This window comes from Mobula hypostoma, chromosome 11 (assembly GCF_963921235.1).
Source record: "Mobula hypostoma chromosome 11, sMobHyp1.1, whole genome shotgun sequence".
Classification (NCBI taxonomy): Eukaryota; Metazoa; Chordata; class Chondrichthyes; order Myliobatiformes; family Myliobatidae; genus Mobula; species Mobula hypostoma.
In genome coordinates this window covers 7,551,023-7,575,480 of record NC_086107.1, presented here as the reverse complement: position 1 = coordinate 7,575,480, position 24,458 = coordinate 7,551,023, and the positions used below count along the sequence as shown (strand labels likewise).

At 43.1% G+C, this 24,458-nt stretch overlaps 1 protein-coding gene across 1 annotated transcript in view; it reads left to right on the top strand.

Annotated features, from left to right (window-relative positions):
* LOC134353570 (doublecortin domain-containing protein 1-like) overlaps positions 1 to 24,458 on the top strand; it is a 610,678-nt gene that overhangs the window by 550,102 nt on the left and 36,118 nt on the right. Inside the window, exons 39-40 of the mRNA XM_063061626.1 lie at positions 7,991 to 8,096; positions 14,811 to 14,876. Of these exons, the coding sequence (XP_062917696.1) occupies positions 7,991 to 8,096; positions 14,811 to 14,867 (163 nt within the window). The 3' untranslated portion in view covers positions 14,868 to 14,876. The remainder of the gene's footprint in view (positions 1 to 7,990; positions 8,097 to 14,810; positions 14,877 to 24,458) is intronic.

Genomic DNA, 24,458 nt, shown 5'->3' with positions numbered 1-24,458 from the left:
AACACACCCGCCAGCTGGTTGGCACAGGTTTTCAGAGACCTAGCAGCTACTCCATCGGGCCTGTCTCCTCGCGCGGCTTCACCCCCTTGAACGACTCTTAGGACATTTTGAGTCACGGACTCAGGTTACTTACAAATCGTGCTCAGGTCTTAGAAGATAAACAACTTCATAGCATCCTCTGTCCTGAAGAATCACCTTTATCAAGTAACATTTCTGAATCTTTCCAAATTAGTTCAAATTCAAGCATACAGCAAAAAAAAACTATGTTCCTCGGGGAACAAGGTGCAAAACACAATACATATATCACATCCAGCACATAGAATAATATTTACACAATAATATTAACAGACAATAAAAATGTATTCTGTAGATGTGCAAGTTGACATCAAGTGCTTATGTGACATATGGTTAAATATACAATAGTATATTGCCACTGGTGCTATCATAAATAATGTGTACTGGGTGATAGCAGGGTGTTCAGAAGCCTCACTGCCTGGGGCATGAAGCTGTTACCCAGCCTACCAATCCTTGTTCTCATACTACGGTACCTCCTGCCTGATGGCTGGAGGTCAAAGAGACTGTGGGACAGATGCAGGGTCCCTGACAATGCTGACAGCTCTGCGAACACAGACCTTCTGGGATATGTCCTGGACGGCAGGGGTGTTGGGAGTGATTCTCTCAGCAGTCCTCACAATCCATTGCAGTCAGATGCCTTGCAATTCCCATTCCGGACGGTGACACAGCAGGTCAGGACAGTCTCGATAGTGCTCCGGTAGAATGTGGCTGGACTTAGCGGAAAACTGACTCCTTGGGAAGTATTGGGCTCCTCTGGAATTGCACTAAATGTGAAAATAAATTGCACAGTCAGCTCTATCTTGATGCATTACCTCTGTTCAGGCTGCCACACACCCCACCACCCCACCTCAATTATCTCATTATATTATTGAATTATTTCCTTATAACATTTTTCTCTTCACCTCAAATCTCTGCTGGCATACACACAAGTGTACGAGATTAAATTTCTGCACCTCAGCTCTCCACAATAGTTTATTTCTTAAAAGAACCCAAGCACACAGCGGCAAGGTCTGTAAAAGTTACCAGCAATGGTGGAAAACTATTATTTTAGACAAACTGATACGACTGTTGAAAATTGAAAGTTGCTGCCTTGAAATTTTAGAAGGTCAGGCAGCCCATGGCACTCATCCCAGTCTGGTTCAGATAAGATCGACTGCTCTTTCCCTTTCCCCTGGAATTGTAAATATACATCAAAGGACCTTAATAAAAAGTTTGGAAAAGCAAGCCTTTTATTAGACTTCCTACATCACATGATGCCTGATAGAAACACATTCTACCTTGTAGTGATAGAAAATGTGGATTTCATTCATGTTGCTCTTTGAAGAAAATTAAAGATAAAAGATAAAGACCTTGTACTGTGGGTCAGCGTGGTAGTGTAGTGGTTAGTGTAATTGCTTTACAGCATCAACGATCACCGATCGGGGTTCAATTCCCGCCACTGCTGTAATGAATTTAGACGCTCTCCCTGTGACCTCGTAGATTTCCTCCATGTGCTCTGGTTTCCTCCCTCATTCCAGTGTCTGGTATGGGGAGGCTACTGCGCAGGATTGAAATAAGTTGCAGAGAGTTTTAAGCTTAGTCAGCTCCATCATGAGCACTAGTCTTCGTAGTACCCAGGACATCTTCAAAGAGATGGCATCCATCATTATGGACCCCCATCACCTAGGTCATGATTTGATCTCATTGCTACTGTCAGGGAGGAGGTACAGGAGCCTGAAGGCACACACTCGATGATTCAGGAAGAGCTTCTTCCCCTCTGCCATCGATTTCTGAATGGACAAATAAACCCATAAACACTACCTCACTACCTTTTTTTGTTTCTATTTTTACACTACTTATTGAATTTAGCTATTTATATATACTGACTGTAATTCACAGTTTTTTCTCTATTGTTATGTATTGCAAAGTCAACATATTTCACCGCGTGCTGGTAATGTTAAACCTGATTCTGGTTCTGACATATGGGTTAGGTTTAGTGAGTTTTGGGCAGCAGAAGTGTGATGACTCTTGTGGGCTGAAGTGAGGAGAAATGTCTCCACTCCAAAGACGGTGGAAATTTGCTACCACAGAAAGTTGCACACAATGAGTGTTTTTAAGGAGACAGATGGATTTTTAGACACAGAAGGCATCAGGTGTTAAGGGAAGAGAGTAGAAGATGGTACTGAGGTAGGGAATTAGCCGTGACTGACCATTGAACATTACGATTATGAGGACACGCAGTCCCCTTTTATTGTCATTTAGTAATGCATGCATTAAGAAATGATAAGATGTTTTTCCAGAATGATATCACAGAAACACATGACAAACCGACTGAAAAACTAACAAAAACCACATAATTATAACATATAGTTACAACAGTGCAAAGCAATACCGTAATTTGATAAGAACAGACCATGGGCACGGTATAAGTCTCGAAGTCTCTCGAAAGTCCCATCATCTCATGCAGACGGTGAACCTCCAGCGCAGCCAACTTGCCGGTGCAGCATCCCGGAAGCATCCGACCACAGTCCGACTCCGAGTCTGTCCGAAAACTCCGAGCCTCCGACCAGCTCTCTGACACCGAGCACCGAGCACCGAGCACCATCTCTGCCGAGCGCTTCGACCCCGACCCCGGCAACAGGCGAAATGCAAAGCCGAGGATTTGGGGCCTTCGTCTCCGGAGATTCTCGATCGCACAGTAGCAGCGGCAGCGAAGCGGGGATTTCAGAAGTTACTCCAGATGTTCCTCTGTGCTTCACACGGCTGTCTTCATCAAATCCGGATTGTGTATGGAACCCCTAGTTACACATATCGATATCATTTGGAATGGCCGTGCGCGCTGCATCACGTCTCCATCTTCTCCTCCCTCCTTATAGCACAGGAACAGGCCCTTCAGCCCACAATGTTGTAGCAAACCAATTAAATTAGAAACAACTGGCTAACTAAACTAATCTCTTCTGCCTACACAATGTCCATATCCTTCCATTTTCCTCATATTCATGTACCAATCTAAATGTCATAGAGTCATAGAAACGTACAGCACAGAAACAGGCCCTTCAGCACATCTATTCCATGCTGAACTATGTAAACTGCCTAGTCCCATTCACCTGCACTGGGACCATAGCCCTCCCATGTACCTATCCAAACTTCTCAAATGATGAAATAGTGTTTGCATGCACCACTTGTGCTGGCAGCTCATTCCACACTCTCACAACCCTCTGAGCGAAGGTTTCCCCTTATGTTCCCCTTAAACATTTCACCTTTTACCCTTAACCCATGACCTCTAGTTATAGCTCCATCCAAAAGTCTTTTAAAAGTCTCAGATGTTTCTGTCTCTCCCACCACCCCAGGCAGCACATTCCAGGTACCCACCGCTCTGTAAAAAACCTGTCCCTCAAATCTCCTTTGAATTCAACCCTCTCCCCCTACCTTACATGCATGCCCTCTGGTATTAGACATTTCAACCCTGGGAAAGAGATACTGTCTGTTACTCTAATCTATGCCTCTCATAATCTTATAAACCTCTGTCAGATCTCCCCTCAGTCTCCACTGCTCTCGAGAAAACAACCCAAGTTTGTCCAGCCTCTTGTTATAGCACACGCCCTCTAATCCAGGCAGCATCCTGGTAAGCCACTTTTACGATGAAAAGCAGAACAGGTCAAAGGAACGGTGGTCATTCTTCTGCTCCTGTTGCTACTGTTTGATTGGATGTCCGTTGTATTCACCGATGACAGTAGACACCTGTGCGGGAGAGTTTTTAACGTGGAAAAGCCATTGCACTGGGACAGTTCCACTCTCTCAACCTTGGATGTCCAGCTCCAGTGGTGCACGTAGTCATCCCAGCTGGAGTCTTCGCGGTGGATGACCGCGAGGTCTTCTGTGCCTTGTCATGCCCTTCGCTCTCATGGAGCGTTGCAGAACCACCTTCCAGGCCGTTGGATCTCACTGTGGATCTCATCTGTCCAGTCTGCTGGAGCCGACTTCACATGATAGGACAGACATGTCCCTATCTCATCGGGGTATGAGGCCACCGGCTACCCTCACCTGGCTTAGCCCACCCGTCACTTGTTGTGACATGCAAACAGCTACTCGAGCCGCAGATAAGAGCCTAGTGCCCACAGTCTCTTCCCCCTCAGAGATGATTCTATCATGCTAGAGACTGGCGAGTTGAGCTTAGTGGATAGGAATTCTCTCTTTGAGGCAAGGTGATGCTGTGCGTTCAAACTTCAAAGTAAATTTATTACCAAAGTTTGATGTTGTGACGCTCGCCGAGCTTGGCAATTAGCTTGCAGACGTTCCATCACCAGGCGAGGTGACATCCATAGTGTGTGGTTTTTGGTGTTTCTCTCTGAGAGTGCTCACATTTATATAGACCCCCCCCCATTCGATTACCTCAGTCCTGATTGGCTACCCCTTCAGCTGACCTTTGAATTCTGTTAGCTCACATTTCTGTGTTTCTTAGGGGTTCATAGATGGCATCTGTTTTGATATGTTTGTTTGCAGAGCTATCAGAAGAGAACCACGCTTCTAAAAATTCTCCTGGCTGCTGTATGTTTGCCTGTGCCCGAACCTCCACGGTACCCCAGTTAAAGTGGTGTATTTCTCAGTCCTCATGTATCGAGATCAGCGACAGTGGGTCGTGTCTCTGAATCACCAGTTTATGTTCTCATAAACAAGTTGAGAGTGTATGTTGAAATATGTATATGTGACCATAAACTAGCCTGAGATGAATTTTCTTGCAGACAGTTACAGGAAAATAAAAAATTGCAGTAGAATTTGTGAAAAGCTATATATAAACAAAGACTATCAAACAGACAGCATGAGAAAAGAAGAGAAAAGAAGAAAATAGAAATATAATAATAATATTGTGAAACATCCATCCTCCAGTAGCTTAACCGTTGTATTCTGATTCTGAATACATGTTACACCGCTGGCGTTTCAGGCAGCAATGAAAGTCCTCCATCTCTGGCGGTGTTCAGGGTTTCCTTCATCATTTTAGTCGCTTCCTCTCGTTTTTCACTACTGTCAGCCATGTCCCTGGATGTTGGGGTAGAAGGGTGGGTTGGCAAGTTTGCAGACGACACAAAAGTTGGTGGTGTTGTAGATAGTGTAGAGGATTGTCAAAGATTGCAGAGAGACATTGATAGGATGCAGAAGTGGGCTGAGAAGTGGCAGATGGAGTTCAACCCGGAGAAGTGTGAGGTGGTACACTTTGGAAGGACAAACTCCAAGGCAGAGTACAAAGTAAATGGCAGGATACTTGGTAGTGTGGAGGAGCAGAGGGATCTGGGGGTACATGTCCACAGATCCCTGAAAATTGCCTCACAGCTAGATAGGGTAGTTAAGAAAGCTTATGGGGTGTTAGCTTTCATAAATCGAGGGATAGAGTTTAAGAGTCGCGAGGTAATGATGCAGCTGTATAAAACTCTGGTTAGGCCACACTTGGAGTACTGTGTCCAGTTCTGGTCCCCTCACTATAGGAAGGATGTGGAAGCATCGAAAAGGGTACAGAGGAGATTTACCAGGATGCTGCCTGGTTTAGAGAGTATGGATTATGATCAGAGATTAAGGGAGCTAGGGCTTTACTCTTTGGAGAGAAGGAGAATGAGAGGAGACATGATAGAGGTGTACAAGATAATAAGAGGAATAGACGGAGTGGATAGCCAGCGCCTCTTCCCCAGGGCACCACTGCTCAATACAAGAGAACATGGCTTTAAGGTAAGGGGTGGGAAGTTCAAGGGGGATATTAGAGGAAGGTTTTTTACTCAGAGAGTGGTTGGTGCGTGGAATGTACTGCCTGAGTCAGTGGTGGAGGCAGATACACTAGTGAGGTTTAAGAGACTACTAAACATGTATATGGAGGAATTTAAGGTGGGGGGTTATATGGGAGGCAGGGTTTGAGGGTCAGCACAACATTGTGGGCTGAAGGGCCTGTAATGTGCTGTTCTATTCTATGTAAGTTCCAGGAGGGTTCTCAGGAATACCGTCACACTCAGATGCAGAAGGCTTCTTCATTGTTGTTTCCACGACGATTTGTTTTACCAGTCGGAATTATTAGCACTGAACTGGAGGACAGGTGGACCACTCTTAGTCTGGCCTTTCCTCTTTGACCTGTCTGGCACGGGTGACCCTACCAAGAGCCAACAGACAAAGCCCTGACTCCAGCCAACATAGCTCTCCAGGTTATTGAGGCACGCAAGCCTCCAAACCACGACAAAGGTGTGGTTCTCTTGGAGTAACAATTATATACTGTGTTCCAAGTCTATACAACGTGTTCCAGAGACCCTCTTGATGTAGATCTAATTTCTCTCAAAAACCTCCAGTGCAATGTAGGTGAAAGGTGACATAGAAAGCAAATTCAAAATTCTGTGGAACAACTTTAAATCCAATGGTCACCATGGGGAAAGGTGATACAACCTGATACACTTCTGTGTTGTAATACTATTTCAATAATATGAATGTGGATTGTTGTTATTTATGTGGTACTAAAGAGATTGCCTGTGGATACCTGATTAAATCTCTACAGATATCTGAATTTAATTTAAATTCAAACTATTTGCTTTAGAAGTGTGGGATTTATGCTATGGTTTATGCTGAGAGGAACTATACACTCAATGTCCACTTTATGAGGTACACCTGCTCATTAATGCAAATAGCTGATCAGCCAATCACGTGGCAGCAACTCAATGCCTAAAAGTATGCAGACATGGTCAAGGGGTTCAGTTGCTGTTCAGGCCAAACTTCAGAATGGGGAAGAAATGTGATCTAAGTGACTTTGACCATGGAATGATAGTTGGTGCCAGACAGGGTGGTTTGAGTATCTCAGAAACCGCTAATTTTCTGGGATTTTCACGCACAGCAGACTTTAGAGTTTGCAGAGAATGGTGCAAAAAACTAAAAAACATCCAGTGAGTGACAATTCTGTGGGCAGAAATGTCTTGTTAATGAGAGAAGTCAGAGGAGAATGGCCAGACTGGTTCAAGCTGACAGAAGGCGTAAGTAACTCAAATAACCACGCGTTATAACAGTGGTGTGCAGAAGAGCATCTCTGAATGCACAACATGCAGAACCTTGAAGTGGATGGGCTAGGATGCAGAAGCCCATGAACATACGCTCAGTGGCTGCCTTATTAGTTTCAGGAGGTACCATTAATAAAGTGGCCACTGAGAGTACATACATTGATTCTTGAACCCCTAACTTTTGAAGTCCAAAGCAGATTTTCAGCATCACTCGACTTCCTCCTCAACTTTCCAGACTGTTGAACATGAAAGGAACATCACCAGGTTTGTTTCCACTAAAATAACATCTTATGACCATAAGATGCAGGAGCAGAATTAGGCCATTCGGCCCACCAAATCTGCTCTCCCTTTCCACCATGACTGATTTATTATCCCTCTCTACCCCATTCTCCTGCATTCTCCTCGAAACCTTTGATGCACTTACTAATCAAAAACCTATCAACCTCCCCTTTAAAAATACCCCATGACTTGGCCTCCACAGCCCTCTGTGGAGTTTAAAGAGAATGGTGTGAGAAACAGAATAAAATCCAGTGAGTGGCATTTCTGTGGACCTTGTTGATGAGAGAGGTCAGAGAAAAATGGCCAGACTGGTTCAAGATGACACGAATGCAACGGTAACTCAAGTAACAACATGTTACAACAGTGGTGTGCAGAAGAGCATCTCTGAATGCACAACAAATCGAACCTTGAAGTAGATGTGCTACAGCAGCAGAGGACCATGAACGTATGCTCACTGGTCACTTTACTAGGTATAGGAGATACCTAATGAAGTGGCCATGGAGTGGATTTCCCAGCAGGTCATCAGTGGTCTGTAGATGCTTCCATTGTCTGCACCTCTGGTTTATGGGCAGGCCTCTCGAGGGTTTGCAATGGACAATAGCTGCATTTATTGACCTCCAGATTCTTCCTCCAGAGAGCCGCCAGAGAGTGGAGATCAGAGCCAACTATGCAAGAATGCGGAAAGAATATGGGCAAGATGTCACCAACATCGTTATTAAATCAGGAATAAACCTCAAATCACAGGTAGGGAATTCCTGCTACAGGAAGTGACTGATCTGAAATTGTTTGCTGTGTTAGGAACAAGGGAACTTTAAACAGTTTTTCAAATGTACAACACTAATCCGTTAAATCTTATACACACCAACCAAGGGTTCATATTCCGTTAAGGGTTCTCACCACAGTTGTGTAGCGGTTAACATGATGCTATTACAGCTCAGTGTTCAATACCAGCATCCCCTGTAAGGAGTCTTTGTACGTCCTCCTCATGGAATGTGTGACTTTTTTCCAGGAGCTCCTGTTTCCTCCCACAGTCCAAAGATGTACCAGGGTAGCTCAATTGATTGTAAATTGTCCCACAATTCATCATCAAATTCCTGTTACACCACTGGCAATTAGGGCAGCAATGAAGGTCCTCCGTCTCTGTCTGTCCTTGGCCATCTTCTCTATTGTGCCCCAGGTGTGGTTCAGGGTCCCTCTATGGTATGGCGCCAAGTTGTCTTTGGTCTCCCACGTTTCTTCCGCTCTTCAGGGGTCCAGTGAAGTGTTGCCTTGATGATGGAGTTAGCCTCTCTTCTCATCATGTGTCCAATCTATCTCCAACGTTTCCTCATGATGATTGTGGTCATGTGTCTCACAATTAGGTTGGGGTTAAATGGGGGTCGTTGGAGCAGCATGGTTCAAAGGGTCAGAAGGGCCTATTCCACTATTGTAAAATAAAATATAAAGGTAATTAAATGTCAAAGTAGATTTATTATAGGTTATGTGTCCATGCTGAGATTCAATTTCTTGGAGGCATTTACAGGAAAAAATAAATACGATAAAATTTTGAAAAAATCCATGCATAAACTAAGGCTGACAAAAAACAATGTGCAAAGGAAGACGATCTGTACAAATTGATAAATAATGCAGAGAACATGAATTGTAGAGTCTTGGCCACTAGTACGGGGCATCTCAGCCTAACTTCAGAACATTTCTGAGATCTAGAGTAGGGTATTTTCAATTTTGAAGACTTCACATTAGCTAAAGCTGCTGAATGGGTCCAACTCTGGAATAAAATAAACTCCAGGGTCCAGAATAAAGTCAGAATCTGTCTCCATCCTAATTCCCTATCAAAAGAGAATGGGACTCTTCTGAAGGAACAGTTGTATTGGAATTGGTTTGTTATTGCCACATGTACCTAGAGATAGTGAGAAGTTTGTCTTACATACTGTTCACAGCCAGTTAACTGATTAATCAGTTAATTTGATCCCCGTCTCACCCCGTCTCCACCTAATACCCCATCACTACACTGCGCTGTTACCACATTAAATTTGTTTTTATAATGCTGTTTACATTGTAAATACATGGTGGTATTTATGTACAGTATTTATGTGTACTTTATTTCATATCCATGTGTGAACCCCTAGGTTAATTTTTTTAATAATTTTTTATTCTCTATAATAGCTGAACGTTGTTTTTTGTTGCATGCTGCAGCAACACACCACAGCAAATACCTAATATATGTAATGTAAATAGTGAAAAAAGTTGAACCTGATATAGTCAAATGATTACACAGTGCATTGACGTAGAACAAGGTAAAACAATAACAATGCAGAGTAAAGTTTAAAAGCTGAAGAGAAAGTGACGTGCAGGTAAACAATAAAGTGCAAGATCATAATGAGGTAGATTGAGAGACCAAGAGTCTATCTTATTGAACACGAGGTCCATTCAAGAATCTAATCTGATAACAATGGGTTAGGAGTTGCCCTTGACCCATAAGACCATAAGACATAGGAGCAGAATCTGGCCCATCGAGTCTGCTCCGCCATTCAATCATGGCTGATCCTTTTTTTCTAGCTCCTCCTCAACCCCAGTAGCTGGCCTTCTCCCCATAACGTTTGATGCCATGTCCAATCAAGAACCTATCAATCTCTGCCTTAAATACAGCCCTCCACAGCTGCATGTGGCAACAAATTTCACAAATTCACCACCCTTTGGCTGAAGAAATTTCCCTGCATCTCTGCTTGAAAGGGCACCCCTCCATCCTGAGGCTGTGCCTTCTTGTCCTAGACTCTCCCACCATGGGAAACATCCTTTCCACATCTACTCTGTCTCAGCCTTTCAACATTTGAAAGGTTTCAATGAGATCCCCCCTCATCCTTCTGAATTCCAGCAAGTACAGACCCAGAGCCATCAAACGTTCCTCATATGGTAACCCTTTCATTCCTGGAATCATTCTTGTGAACCTCCTCTGGACCCTCTCCATTGCCAGCACATCTTTTCTAAGATGAGGGGCCCAAAACTGTTCACAATACTCAAGGTGAGGCCTCACCAGTGCCTTATAAAACCTCAGCATCTCATCCTTGCTCTTGTATTCTAGACCTCTTGAAATGAATGCTAACATGGCATTTGCCTTCCTCACCACTGACTCAACCTGCAAGTTAACCTTCAGGGTGTTCTGCACAAGGACTCCCAAGTCCCTCTGCATCTCAGATTTTTGGATTTTCTCCCCATTTAGAAAATGGTCCGACATTTATTTCTACTACCAAAGTGCATAACCATGCATTTCCCAACATTGTATTTCATTCGCCACTTTCTTGCCCATTCTCCTAATCTGTCTAAATCCTTCTGCATCCTATCTGTTTCCTCAACACTACCTGCCCCTCTACTAATGTTCATATCATCTGCAAACTTGGCAACAAGGCTATCTATTCCATCATCTAAATCATTTATATACAGCATAAAACAAATCTATATACAGCATAACACTGACCCCTGCAGAACACCACTAGTCACTGGCAGCCAACCAGAAAAGGATCCTCTTATTCTCACTCACTGCCTCCTACCAATCAGCCAATGCTCTAACCATGTTAGTAACTTTCCTGTAATACCACGGACTCTTAACTTGGTAAGCAGCCTGATGTGTGGTACCTTGTCAAAGGCCTCTGAAAGTCCAAATATACAACATCCACTGCATCCCTTTTATCTATCCTACATGTAATCTCCTCAAAGAATTCCACCAGGTTCGTCAAGCAGGATTTTCCCTGAAAGAAACCATGCTGACTTTGTACTATCTTGTCCTGTGTCACCAAGCACTTCATCACCTCATCCTTAACAAACGACTCCAACATCTTCCCAACCACTGAGGTCAGGCTAACTGATCTATAAATTCCCTTCTGCTGCCTTCCTCCTTTCTTAGAGTGAAGTGACATTTGAAATTTTCCAGTCCTCTGGCACCATGCCAGAGTCCAATGATTTTTGAAAGATCATTTCTAATGCCTCCACAATCTCTAACACTGCCTCTTTCAGAGCCTACTAGTACATGCTGTCAGGCTTTTGTATCTTCTGCCGGATGAGGTGGGGGGAAGGGGGAAAGAGAGAATGACCATGTTGACTGCTTTACTGAGGCAGCAGGAAGGATAGACGGAACCTGTGGAGGAGAGGGCTGGTTTCCAAGATGTGCTGAGCTGTGTCCACAATTCTGCGCAGTTTCTCAAAAGCAGAAGAAGTTCTCTGGATGCTAGAAATCCAGACACAAAATGTGGGCAGAACTAAGCAAGTCAGGCAACATCTATAGAAGTGAAGAAATAATCAATGTTTTTGTGCCGAGATCCTTCAGCAGGATTGTTTCTCTGTGGCTTCTTGTAGTGAGTGAGATGCAGAGCAGATTCCATTCCAAGTCTTTATGCATGTGGATAGAATTCTCCCACGTTCTCCCTCCTTCCATGTAATAGATTCTAGATTGTTTAATGTCATTTCCAGTATACAAGTGTAAAGGTAAGTGACATAAATGTTACTCCCGAGCCAATGCAACACAAAAAAACACAGTAAGATAAAGAACTCAATAATAATAAAAGAAAACACAATAAATATAAATCTATAAGAATAGATATATATAGATTGATTGTTTACCCATAAAACTAGGTATAGGAGTGTCTGTTCATAAGGTGACTGACAGGATTTGATAAAGTAATGGTAAACACAAAATACTCTGCAGATGCTGGGGTCAAAGAACACTCACAACATGCTGGAGGAACTCAGCAGGTCAGGTAGCATCCGTGGAAAAGATCAGTCGACGTTGGTCCTGACGAAGGGTTCCAGCCTGAAACGTCGACTGATCTTTTCCACGGATGCTGCCCGACCTGCTGAATTCCTCCAGCGTGTTACGTATAAAGTAATGGTGTTTGGGGTGGGTTAATGGGCAGAGCTGTTGATCAGCCTTTCTGTTGGGGAGAGTAACTGTTTTTGAGTCAGGTGGTCCTGTTGTGGATGCTTCGTAGCCTCCTCCCTGATGGGAGTGGGACAACCAGTCCACGGGCAAGGTGGGTGGGATCCTTCATGATGTCACTGACCCGTTCCTGGCACTTCTCTGTATATCCCGTACATCCTTGATGACAGGTTGGCTGGTGCCAGTGATGCGTTCAGCAGTATTGAATCCTCCTGTACACTGCAGTGAAGTTTCCATATCATGCAGCAATGCATCTTGCCAGGATGCTCTCTGTTGCATATCTGTAGAATGAGGTGAGATTGGATGCATCGTCCAGCTCTCTTCAACCTCCTCAGAAAATAGAGATTCCTTCCAGAAATCTAACCTTGTTTAACTTCAAAGTAGCTGGGGATCATAATTCTACTGTCTTCTATCTAAATATTTACATTTCTAGCCTCTCTGGGAGCCTTCACAGTACATTAAAATTCCAGCCAGATACTTCTGTAATAAAGGAAACATATTATGCACCTGTTACACACCAAATACTGTCAAAACAACCAAATCATTCTCGTCGTTTTGTTGATGTATGGGTCAGGACTCGGAGATCTCAAGCACTCTTCTGGAAAGTATTGCTGGGGGAAATTTTATTTTATCCTGAGTGGGGAGACAGAATCTTGGTTGAAGTTTCTTTGGAAAATGGCACTGTGGTGGTGTAATGCTAGCTCAGTACTGAAGAGGGAATATCAGACTGCCCTGAAAAGCAGCAGGAAAACAAAATAAAATACGTCATTTAGACATCTGTACTATGTTTCTATAATGCCTCAAGATATAGGAGCAGAAATAACCCATTTGCCAATCAAATTTGCTCTGCCATTCCATCACGGCTGATTTATTATCCCTCTCAACCCCATTCTCCTGTCTTCTCTCCATGACCTTTGACACCCTCACTAATCAAGAACCTACCAAAATTGACTTTAAATATACCTAATGACTTGGCCTCCACAGCCGTCTGTGGCAATGAATTCCACAGATTCACCACAGTCTGGGTGAAGAAATTGCTCCTCACCTCCATTCTAAAGGGATGTCCTTGTATCCTGAGGCTCTCTCCTCTCGTCCTGGACCACACCGTTTTTGGAACATCTTCTCTACATCCACTCTATCTAGCCCTTTCAATATTTGATAAGTTTCAATGAGATCCCCCTCATTCTTCTGAATGCCAGTGAGTGCAGGCCCAGAGCCACCAAGCGCTTCACATACATTAACCCTTTCATTCCTGGGATAATTTTCGTGAACCTCCTCTGGACCCTCTCCAATGCCAGCACACCCTTTCTTGGATAAGAGGCCGGAAACTGCACACCGTGCACCAAGTGCGGACTGACAAGTGTCTGAGAAATCCTCAACAGTACATCCTTGCTTTTATATTCTAGTCCTCTCGAAATGAATGCTAAGATTGCATTTGCCTTCCTTACCATCGATTCTACCTGCGAGTTAACCTTTAGGGAATCCTGCACGTGGACTCCCAAGTCCCTTTGTGCTTCTGATTTCTCCCCTTTTAAATAATAGTTTACACCTTTATTCTTTCTACCGAAGTGCATGACCATACACTTCCCTACGGTATGTTCCATCTGTCCATTCTTCCCATCTACATTAACCATTTCACTACCATGGGCGCCCATGTTAGCGTAGTGGTCAGCACGACGGTATTACAACTCAGAGTATCGGAGTTCAGAGTTCAGTGTTAGTGCCCTCTGTGAGGAGTCTGTACGTCCTTCCCGTGGAATGTGTGGCTTTTCTCTGGGTCCTTTGGTTCCCTCCCACTATCCAAAGACGTACCAGGTTGGTTAATTGGTCATGGTAAATCGTCCTGTGGTTAGGTTAGGGTTACATCAGGATTGTCAGGGCTTGCTGGGTGGTGCAGCTTGAGGGGTCTGGAGGGACTATTCCATGCTATTCCACAAATGTACCACGGGGACCATTCTAACTGGCTGCATCACCGTCTGGTGTGGTGGGAACCACTGCACAGGATCAAAACAAGCCGCAGAGAGTTGAGAACTCCGTCAGCTCCATCATGGGCGCTAGTCTCCCCAGCGTCCAGCGCATCTTCAAGGAGCAATGCCTCAAAAAGGCGGCATCCATCATTAAGAGCCCCGATCATCCAGGACATGCCCTCTTCTCATTGCTGCCATCAGAGAGGGGTACAGGAGCCTGAAGACACACACTGAGTGTTTCAGGAACAGCTTCTTCCCCTTCGCCATCAGATTTGTGAATGGACATTGAACCCATGAACACTACCTTACCATTGTTTTTCTCTTTTGCATTACTTAATCAATTTAGCTTTTTAAATATATGTACATTGTTATGTATTGCAATGCAGTGCTGCCTCAAAACAACGAATTTCATGACAGATGCTAGTGATATTAAACCCAATTCTGATACTTTATCTCTAAATAGATCGATCTGTCGATTTGAGAGAAACTTCATATGAAAATATTAGTCTTTCAGCAGCTGTGTTCTGATATATTTCTTACCCTGTGTGCTTTTTACACTCACAGGCTGAGGCTCCCAGCCCATTTCTGGCCCTTCTCCCAGGCAGAGATATTAATGAATGAACAAGACAGGTAAGCAGCTAATCACAATAAATCTTCTGCCTTAATTATATCCTAATGAAACTGTTAGTGCTTTCATCTGCCATTAATCAGCTATAACAATCACGTTTCTCAGCATGTTATAACTGAAGGATTGGAGAAATGCCCGTTCATTGTCACAGGGTCATACGCTATGGAAATGGTACCTATGACCCAACACGTCCAGACCAATTATTTTTATTTATTTTGCTTATTTAGAGACACAATGCAGAACAGGCCCTTGCTGCCTAACAGCTGCACCACCCACCTATTTAACCCTACCCTGATCACAGGACAATTTGCAATGACAAATTAAACCACTGGCTGGTATGTCTTTGCAATGTGAGAGGAAACCAGAACACACAGAGAAAGCCAATGCATTCATGGGGAGAGCATAAAAAGCTCCCTACAGAAGGTGCTGGAATGGAACCCCGAGCTGTAATCGTATCAAGCACTCATCCGCACTGATCCAATTTTCTCTCTCGCATCGCCATCCTCATGTTCTCGAGGTCACAGGTTAAGGGTGAAAGGTGAAATATTAATGGAGAATCTGAAGGGGGAAACTTCTTCATTCAGAATGTGGATCATGCTGCCAGCGGAATTGGTGGATGGTGATTAATTTGAAACATTTAAGAAATGTTTGGTACGTGGATGGGAGGAGCATGGGGGGATATGGTCCAAGTGCTAGTTAATGGGACTAGGCAGAATAATAATTTGGCATGGACTAGATGGGATGAAGGGTCTGTTTGTGTGCTGTAGAGCTCTATGACTCTATGAATCTCTATGACCATTGCTGCTTCCCCCCAATACTACCCCCATCATTTTCCTCACCACCAGCTTAACACTCAGGCATCAGTCTGTCAGCCAGCACACCTTCGGGATGTGGAGCAAAACGGAGCATTCGGGGGAAGCAAAGGGTCTCGGGGAAAACGCGCAAACTCCACCCAAACAGCACCCAAGGTCAGGACTGAACCTGAGACTCTGGAGCTGCTAACTTCTGTGCTATCGTGTTGCCCAAATTTCCAGAAAATTAAATTATATCCCAGAATCTAAATTAGATTTATTATCTAATTTTACGTGTGTCGTAAAATTAGTTGTTTTGCGGCAGCTGTACAGTACAATTCATTAAAAATTACTGTTAAGTTACAAAAAATATATAAAATATAAATATAAATAAATAATGCAGAAAAGAGAGCAGAATGATGACGTAGTGTTCATGGACTGTTCAGAAATCTGATAGCAGAAGAGAAGAAGCTGTTCCTAAAACACTGAGAGAGCATTGTCAGACTTCTGTATCTCTTCCCTGATTGTAGTAATGAGAAGAGGGCATACTCTGGATGGTAAGGGTCTCGAATGATAGATGCTGCCTTCTTGAACCATTATCTTTGAAGATGTCCTTGATGACGAGGAGGGTAGTGCTCATGATGAAGTTACACCCTCTGCAGCTTTCTAATCCTGTACAATAGCCCCTCCATACCAGATGTTGGTGCCACCAGTAAGAATGCTCTCCACGGTATATCTGTGGAAATTTGCTAAAGTCTTTGGTGACATACCAAATTTCAACAAACTCCAAATGAAATATAGCCAACTTCGCAATTCCATCCGTATGTTGAGCCACATCTTGAAGGCAGAAAGATTTATTTTGTGGGAAGCTTAAATGGAATGGAACAAAGTAAAAGTTCACATATTCCCCCTCACTATAGGAAGGATGTGGAAGCATTGGAAAGGGTACAGAGGATATTTACCAGGATGCTGCCTGGTTTAGAGAGTATGCATTATGATCAGAGATTAAGGGAGCTAGGGCTTTACTCTTTGGAGAGAAGGAGGATGAGAGGAGACATGATAGAGGTATACAAGATAATAAGAGGAATAGATAGAGTGGATAGCCAGTGCCTCTTCCCCAGGGCACCACTGCTCAATACAAGAGGACATGGTTTTAAGGTAAGGGGTGGGAAGTTCAAGGGGGATATTAGAGGAAGGTTTTTTACTCAGAGAGTGGTTGGTGCGTGGAATGCACTGCCTGAGTCAGTGGTGGAGGCAGATACACTAGTGAAGTTTAAGAGACTACTAGACAGGTATATGGAGGAATTTAAGGTGGGGGCTTATATGGGAGGCAGGGTTTGAGGGTCAGCACAACATTGTGGGCTGAAGGGCCTGTACTGTGCTGTACTATTCTATGTCTATGTTCTATATTCCTGATGAAGGGTTTTGGCCTGAAACATTGACTGCTTATTCCCCTCCACAGATGCTCCCTGGCCTGCTGAATTCCACCAGCATTTTCTGTGTGCTGCTCTGGATTTCCAGCATCTTCAGACTCTCATGTGCTTAAGATTCAGATTGAGGCAGTAGTTATTTGTATGACTTAAGAAGTTTATCATAAATAAGAATGAAATATGATTTTGGTGGCATAGTGGTACAGTCTGTGTTTCTGCCACATATCTCCTGGGTTCAGTGCTGACTTTGGGTATTGTCTGTATAGATGTACTACTTGTGAGCATATGAGTTTTCCCTGGGTAATCCAGTTTCCTCAGACATCCCAAAGATACACTGGTAGGTTAACTGGCTGCTATAAGTTACCTTGAGTCAAGAAATCAAGCTCCTTATCTAAGAAAAGATGTGCTGGTATTGGAGAGGGTCCAGAGGAGGTACACAAAAATGATTCCAGGAATGAAAGAGTTAACGTATGAGGAGTGTTTGATAGCTCAGGCCTGTATTCACTGGAGTTTATAAGAGTGAGAGGGGGATCTCATTGAAAACTATTGAATATTGAAAGACTGAGATAGAGCGGATATGGAGAAAATGTTTCTTATAATGGGTGAGTCTAGGACCAGAGGACTCAGCCTCAGAGTTGAGGGATATCTATTTACAACAGAGATGAGAAGGAACTTCTTTAGCTAGAGGGTGGTGAATCTGTGGAATTCATTGCCATGGATGGCTGTGGAGACCATGTCACTGAGTATACAGTATTTAAAGAAAAGTTTGATAGGCTCTTGGAGAATCAGGGCATCAAAGGTTATGGGGAGAAGGCATGAGAATTGGATTGAGAGGGATTAATAGATCAGCCACGATGGAATTGTGGAGGAGTGCCCTAAACCTGCTCCTATGTCTTATTGTTTTCTGATCTAAAATGAAGTTCATGGCCTTGTGAGAGAGAGAATAAGTTGTAGGGTCACTGGGCAATAAGACAAGGGAAGGTTGAATAGATGAGATTAGAATCAGTACAGCCCAACTTGTCCCATTTCCGTGTATTTGGCGCATATCCCTCTAAAATATTTTCTCTCTGTGTACCTGTCCAAAAACATAGAAATTGTGCATGCCTCCACCATTTTGTCTATCAGCTCATTCCACGTACCCACCACCCTCTGCGGGCGGTACGGCTGCCTATCGGTTAGCACAGTGCTTTAGAGCGCCAGTAATTCGATTGAGTTTCAATTCCTGCTGCTCTCTGTAAGGACTTTGTATGTTCTCCCCGTGACTGTGTTCTTTTCCTCTGGGTGCTCCAGTTTCCTCCCACATTCTAAAGACATAAGGGTTAGGGTTAATGAGCTGCGGGCACACTATGTTGGCACTGGAACCATGGCGATGCATTTCACTGTATGCCTCAATGTACTTTGTGATAATACTTTCAGTTGTCATAAAATAATAGTCAACCATGCCTTGAGGAACTCAACAGGTCAGGCAGCACCTGTGGAGGGAAATGAACTGTCAAGGTGTTGGGCTGAGATCGACCATCAGGAAGTCCTGGTGAAGGGTCTTGGCCTGAAATGTCAATTGTTCTTTTCCCTCCATTGATGATGCCTTATATACTGAGGCCCTCCAACATTGTTTGCGTGTTGCTCAAGATTTCCAGCACCAGCAGAACCTCTTGTCTCCAGCCAACCATGTCTTCTGTAACAAGATTGAAAACCGTTCACATGCTTTTTGTGTAACCAATTTCTAAAGCATAACTCTAATTCCTGATTTTCTGATTGCATTGAAAACTTTGGGGTTATCCTAATACAAATCCTAAAGCCCAGGATTTCCTGATGAGAAAATGGATTTGCCAAATTGCAGTGGATTCTTGGTGTCAACCTTTTCAACTTCCCTTCATCTTCAAAGTGTCACCACAAGAGAATCAAGCTCCAGAGAAGAACTGATGATGAAGGATGAACAATTCAAGAGGAATACCTGGAATCATCATGTTGCCTGGTTTAATGAATATCATGAAGCAGTACCTGCGAAGACCGGTTGGGTGGGACGATTTTATTGGCATTGGGTTACTATTGTCACACGTACCAAGATACAGTGAAAAGCTTGTCTTGCATATTAGTCATACAGATCAGATCATTACAGTGAGGTAGAATAAGGTAAAACACTTAACAATGTATAACAAGGTGTAAAAGCTACTCAAAACGTGCAGTGCAGGTAAATGATAAAGTGCAAGATCATAATGAGCTAGACTTTGAGGCCAAGAGTCCATCTTATCATATAACTAGATGGCTGGTCTGTGAGATCACTGGGCAAATTAGAGGCCTGACGCCTCTAAGTCCATGGGTCCAATGGAGGCGGGGGCCCGAAGGTGGTCCCTCCTGGAACTGGAGGACTGTCTGTGTGAATGAGTGGGAGGAAAGGGGCTTGCTTTGCTGTGGTTATTTCTTCTGTTCAATGGGAGTTCAGTGAAACCCTCTCTCACTGCACCCCCTCTGAGATCTCCTGATCTCTGACTCTTCGACCAGATCTGCTACCACGGCCATGTATTCTTCCTGGGAGCTTGTCTTCACTGCCTGTAGGAGTCCTTCTTCTCCAGGGTTGACCTTCCCACCCACCTAGCTTTACTTATCTCCTTCCCCTCCCCCCCCGACCTTTTCAGTTTGAAATGTTGACTATCTATTCATTTCCATAGACGCTGCCTGACCTGTTGAGTTCCTCCAACATTTTGTGTGCGTTGCTCAACATTTCCAGCATCTGCAGAATCTGTGTTTGTTTTATTTTGTTGCTGTTGTTCTGCTGAACGTTATGGGCATGCTATGTTGGCATCTGAATGTGTGGTGACGCTTGCTGGGTGCTCCAGTACATCTCTCGCTTGTGTTGGCTGTTACGCAAAGACACATTTCACTGTACGTTTTGATGTACATGTGATAAATAAATAAATAAATAAATTAATTAATTAATCTGAACCATTCTTGAGTCTGATAAGGAAGTAACTACCAAGTGTAAGATTTGTTTAAATTTCAAAATAAGTAACTGGGAATTTATCAGAAGTAAAACCAAGAAAAGTCTTTTCCAACCAATAAAGCAATTAGTGGGCATTCTTTAAAACAACAACTGTAACTCAAAATCATAATACTGCAGATGTTAAAAACTTGAAATAGCACAAAATGGCCCAAGTACTTAGCAGGTCAGGCAACAGCTATGGAGAGAGAAATGAATTATAAAAGAAAGTTGTCAAAATGTAGTGTTAATTCTGCCTGAGTTGTGATTGCATCCAGCATTTTACGCTTCATTACACAAAATTGAATTCACCCATATTAAACAGACAAACACCCTTCCCCAGGCAGTTCCCACTGAATATAACAAGGTATCCTACATGCACAATGAAGCCTTTTCACCCCAAGATTCCCTGCTGGCTCTTTGGAAACAAAAACTATTCTGTTGAATTCCATATGTAATTCTCTCATACTTTGGGCATACACTATTTCCTTCTCATACTGTTATTGAAATTTGCGATGGAATGTGTTTTGATTTCCTCTTCAGGCAATGTATCCCTGAATTGTTAACCTCCTAGCTTGGTGTTTCTCCCTGTTTACCCTATCTAAATATATTTTCTGCCCTCCCATCAGGCAGAAGATACAAAAGCCTATTGAATGGTCCCCTAGTATGATCAGATAGACCCTTGACCTCATAAACACAAGAGAATTCTGTAGGTAAAGCAGCAGCTATGGAGAGGAACAAAGAGTCAACATTTCAGAATTCTGACTTCTTCACTCTTGCTTTCCAGTCCTGATGAAGGGTCTAGGCCAAAACATTCACTCTATTCCTTTCCATAGATGCTGCCTGACCTGCAAAGTTCCTCCAGCATTTTGTGTGTGTCACCCTTGACCACTGGGTGATGTGGTGGAGATACATATCTACCAAAGAAGGTGTAAGGTGCCCCTTCCCTCCACTAGCTTGTAGGTAGGTCACTCTTTAGAAAGGTATAGCACCCGCTTAGCCACCACCCCCTCCCATCAGGGTCACATGAAGCCATGGAAGCAGGTGGTGCATGGTCGTATGAGCAGGTCGTGCATATCACAAGTCCTGGTTATGCAACCACCTTCACCAGGCAGACAATCTCTGAAGAATGTTGGTAAAGGCTAGCATCTTGCGAAGACACTGTCCAGAAGAAGACAATGGCAAATACCTTCTGTGGAAGAATTTTCCAAGAACAATCATGGTCATGGAAAGACTATGATCGCACGTGTCATATGATATGGCGCATAACGAATGAACGAACCTCTGACCACATAATCAAGTTTCTTGTGGTCTTGCACCTTATTCTCTGCCTGCATTGCATGTTCTCTGTAATTGTAACACTTCATTCTGTATTCTGTCATCGCTTTCCTTTGCCGTACCTCAATACACTGATCATCTGTACTGATACCATGCAAAACAAGTACGTATCTCATTACACATGAGAATAATAAAATAATTCCAATAATATATGGAATATTTTGATTTTCATTCTGCATAATTCCACCATTTCTACTCTCCACAATGCTAAAGTCCTTTTACCCTCTAGATCAGGAGTTCCCAACTTGGGGACCACAGAGCCCTCGGTTAGTGGTAGGGGTCGATGGCGTAAAAATGGTTGGGAACCCCCGCTCCAGCTGTTCCTGCTAATCTCCACACTGAGTCAGAAATATTCTCCCTAAAATGTGGCACCCAAAGTGAGAGGCAATCCTCCAATTAGGACTGAACTGATTGAAAAAGCTCCATTGGGAATGGACAGTAGAGGGACTGTAGGACTGAAATATCTAAGGAATGGTTGAAATTGTAATTTGAATCTTAAGAAGTTATGGAATTAGGTGGTAATATTGTTCAAAACGGTTGCTGTGATACTCATGCAGGTTATACTGTAGAACAAGGAACAGTGCAGACCTTCAAATTCAGATTTATTTATTCATTTTTAAATCTTTTTATTAATTATTGAAAATCAACAACAGAGAAAAATACATCAAAATAATCAAGACAACATATCCATATGTAGAATAAGAGTTAAACTATCAACCAAGCTGAACAGTATATCAATAATAATAAAAAAAAACAAAATGTTAAAGCTTTTTTTTTATGGAAAAGAGAAAGAAAGAAAGAAAGAACCCCTGCTAACTAAAACGGAAAAAAAAAACCCTAATAACAGAAAAAAACGGGGGAAAAAACCCATTTGGAGCACAAACCCGGAGCTATACGCCATACAAGCTTCCATTAAAAAAAGACATCTATCTGCCAACCAAATCCATATACCCAAGCATCAGAAAAGGACCATCTTAATCAACTCAAATCAAATGATAATAACGAGCAAAAGAATCCCACCTTTTCTCGAAGTCAAATCCAGGATCAAAAGTTTGACTTCTAATTTTTTAGATTTATTTATTACATGTTCGTGAGCCATTTCCATTGCCCTGCGGATGTTCTGGGGAGAGCCTACAAGTGTCACCACACTTCCAACGCCAATACAGCATGTCCACAACTCACTAACACCAACACTGACCTGTATATTTTTAGGCTGTGGGAGGAAACTGGAGCACCTGGAAGAAACCCATGCAGTCACAGGGAGAAAGTACAGACTACTTACAGACAGCGGTGGGAATTGAACCCCTGTCAGTGATCACTGGTGCTGTAAAACAATTGTGCTAACCACTGCACTACTGTGCCACTTTCAGATTGACATAGAATAGGGACTGAAGTAGATGATCTCTTTGTTGAGGAAAATATTGGGTAATTAAATCTAGACCTGACAACTACACGAATGCCAGTAGAAGGTTTTGTGTTGAGGTGAGAGTCTTTGAGATAAAGAATGGGCAGGAACAGAAATTGAGAGTGAGGCTGAATGAGGGGATGGGTTGTGGACTGTGCTGAATGAGAGGATGAGGTTGTGGGCTGTGCTGAATAGTTGGAGGAAGTCCCACAAGGGGAAGTGACATCTAGTGGAAGAGGGAATAGGTCATCAAGTTGAGTCTTAAAGGTAACAAAGCCCAAGATTCAAAACTCAAAGTTTAAAGTAAATTAAATATCAAAGTACCATGTACAACCTTGAGATTCATTTTCTTGCAGGCATCACAATAGAATAAAGAAATACGATAGAATTAATGAAAAAATACACACAATCAAAAATTGGCAAACAACCAATGTACAAAAGAAGGCAAGCTGTGTGAATACAAAAAAAAATAAATTAATAAATAGCACTGAGAACATGAATTAGAAATATAGAAAACCTACAGCACAATACAGGCCCTTCGGCTCACAACGCTGTGCCGAACATGTCCTTATCTTAGAAATTACCTGGGGTTACCCATAGCCCTCTATTTTTCTAAGCTCCATGTACCTATCCAGGAGTCTCTTAAAAGACCTTATTGTATCCTCCTCCACTGCCATTGCTGGCAGCCCATTCCACGCACTCACCACTGTCTGCGTAAAAAACTTACCCCGACATCTCCTCTGTACCTACTTCTAAACACCGTAAAACTGTGCCCTCTCGTGTTAGCCATTTCAGCCCTGGGAAAAAGCCTCTGACTATCCTCATGGTCAATGCCTCTCATAATGAAAAGTCCTTGAATGTGAATCCATAGGTTGTACAATTAGCCTAGCGTCGAGGTGAGTGAAATTATCCACGCTGGTTCAGGAGCCTGATGGTTGAAGGGTAACAATGGTTCCCGAACCTGATGATGGGGTGGGGGGGGGGGGCTAAGGCTCCAATACTTCCCTCCCAATGGCCTGGCCATAAACGACCTGGGAACTTTCTGGAATTCTAACCCTATCTTCTTTCTCTTAAAGCCCACTTCTTTGAACAAGCATTTTTTGAAAAACGTTATCTCAGTCAGTGGCTTGGGATCAAATTTTACCTCCTTGGCTAAGAAGAGTCCTGGGATGTTTGATTTCATTAAAGATTAATCCACAAATTAGAAAGCCTCTAGACTCGAAACATTATAGAGGGGGCTGGGGGATGAGCAATTGTTTTCTGTGATCCACGTGCAAGTATCAAAGTGTCTCTGCCTCCCTGACACCATCGGTCAGGAGTTAAACAGCAAACTTCAAAGCTCAGAGGCATGTTTAGATGTAATTTCATATGCACTAGCCCGGGGGAGGCAGTGTGTACCTTAATCATAGACTAACTTAATTACTGGTTCATACTGGAGAGTACAAATCTAAATGTGTTTATTTTAGATCAAGCCAGCTGCACTTAAATGTAAATAGAATGTATTTTAGAAACATTTGCAGGTGGGTTTATGTCAGTAGACAGGGCTGAAACTGGACCACGTGATATCATGAAGAGGACACGTCACATTGCAAAGCAGTTTCACCAACGTAACGATCCATGGCCTCCGCTTGTGCCAAGATGAG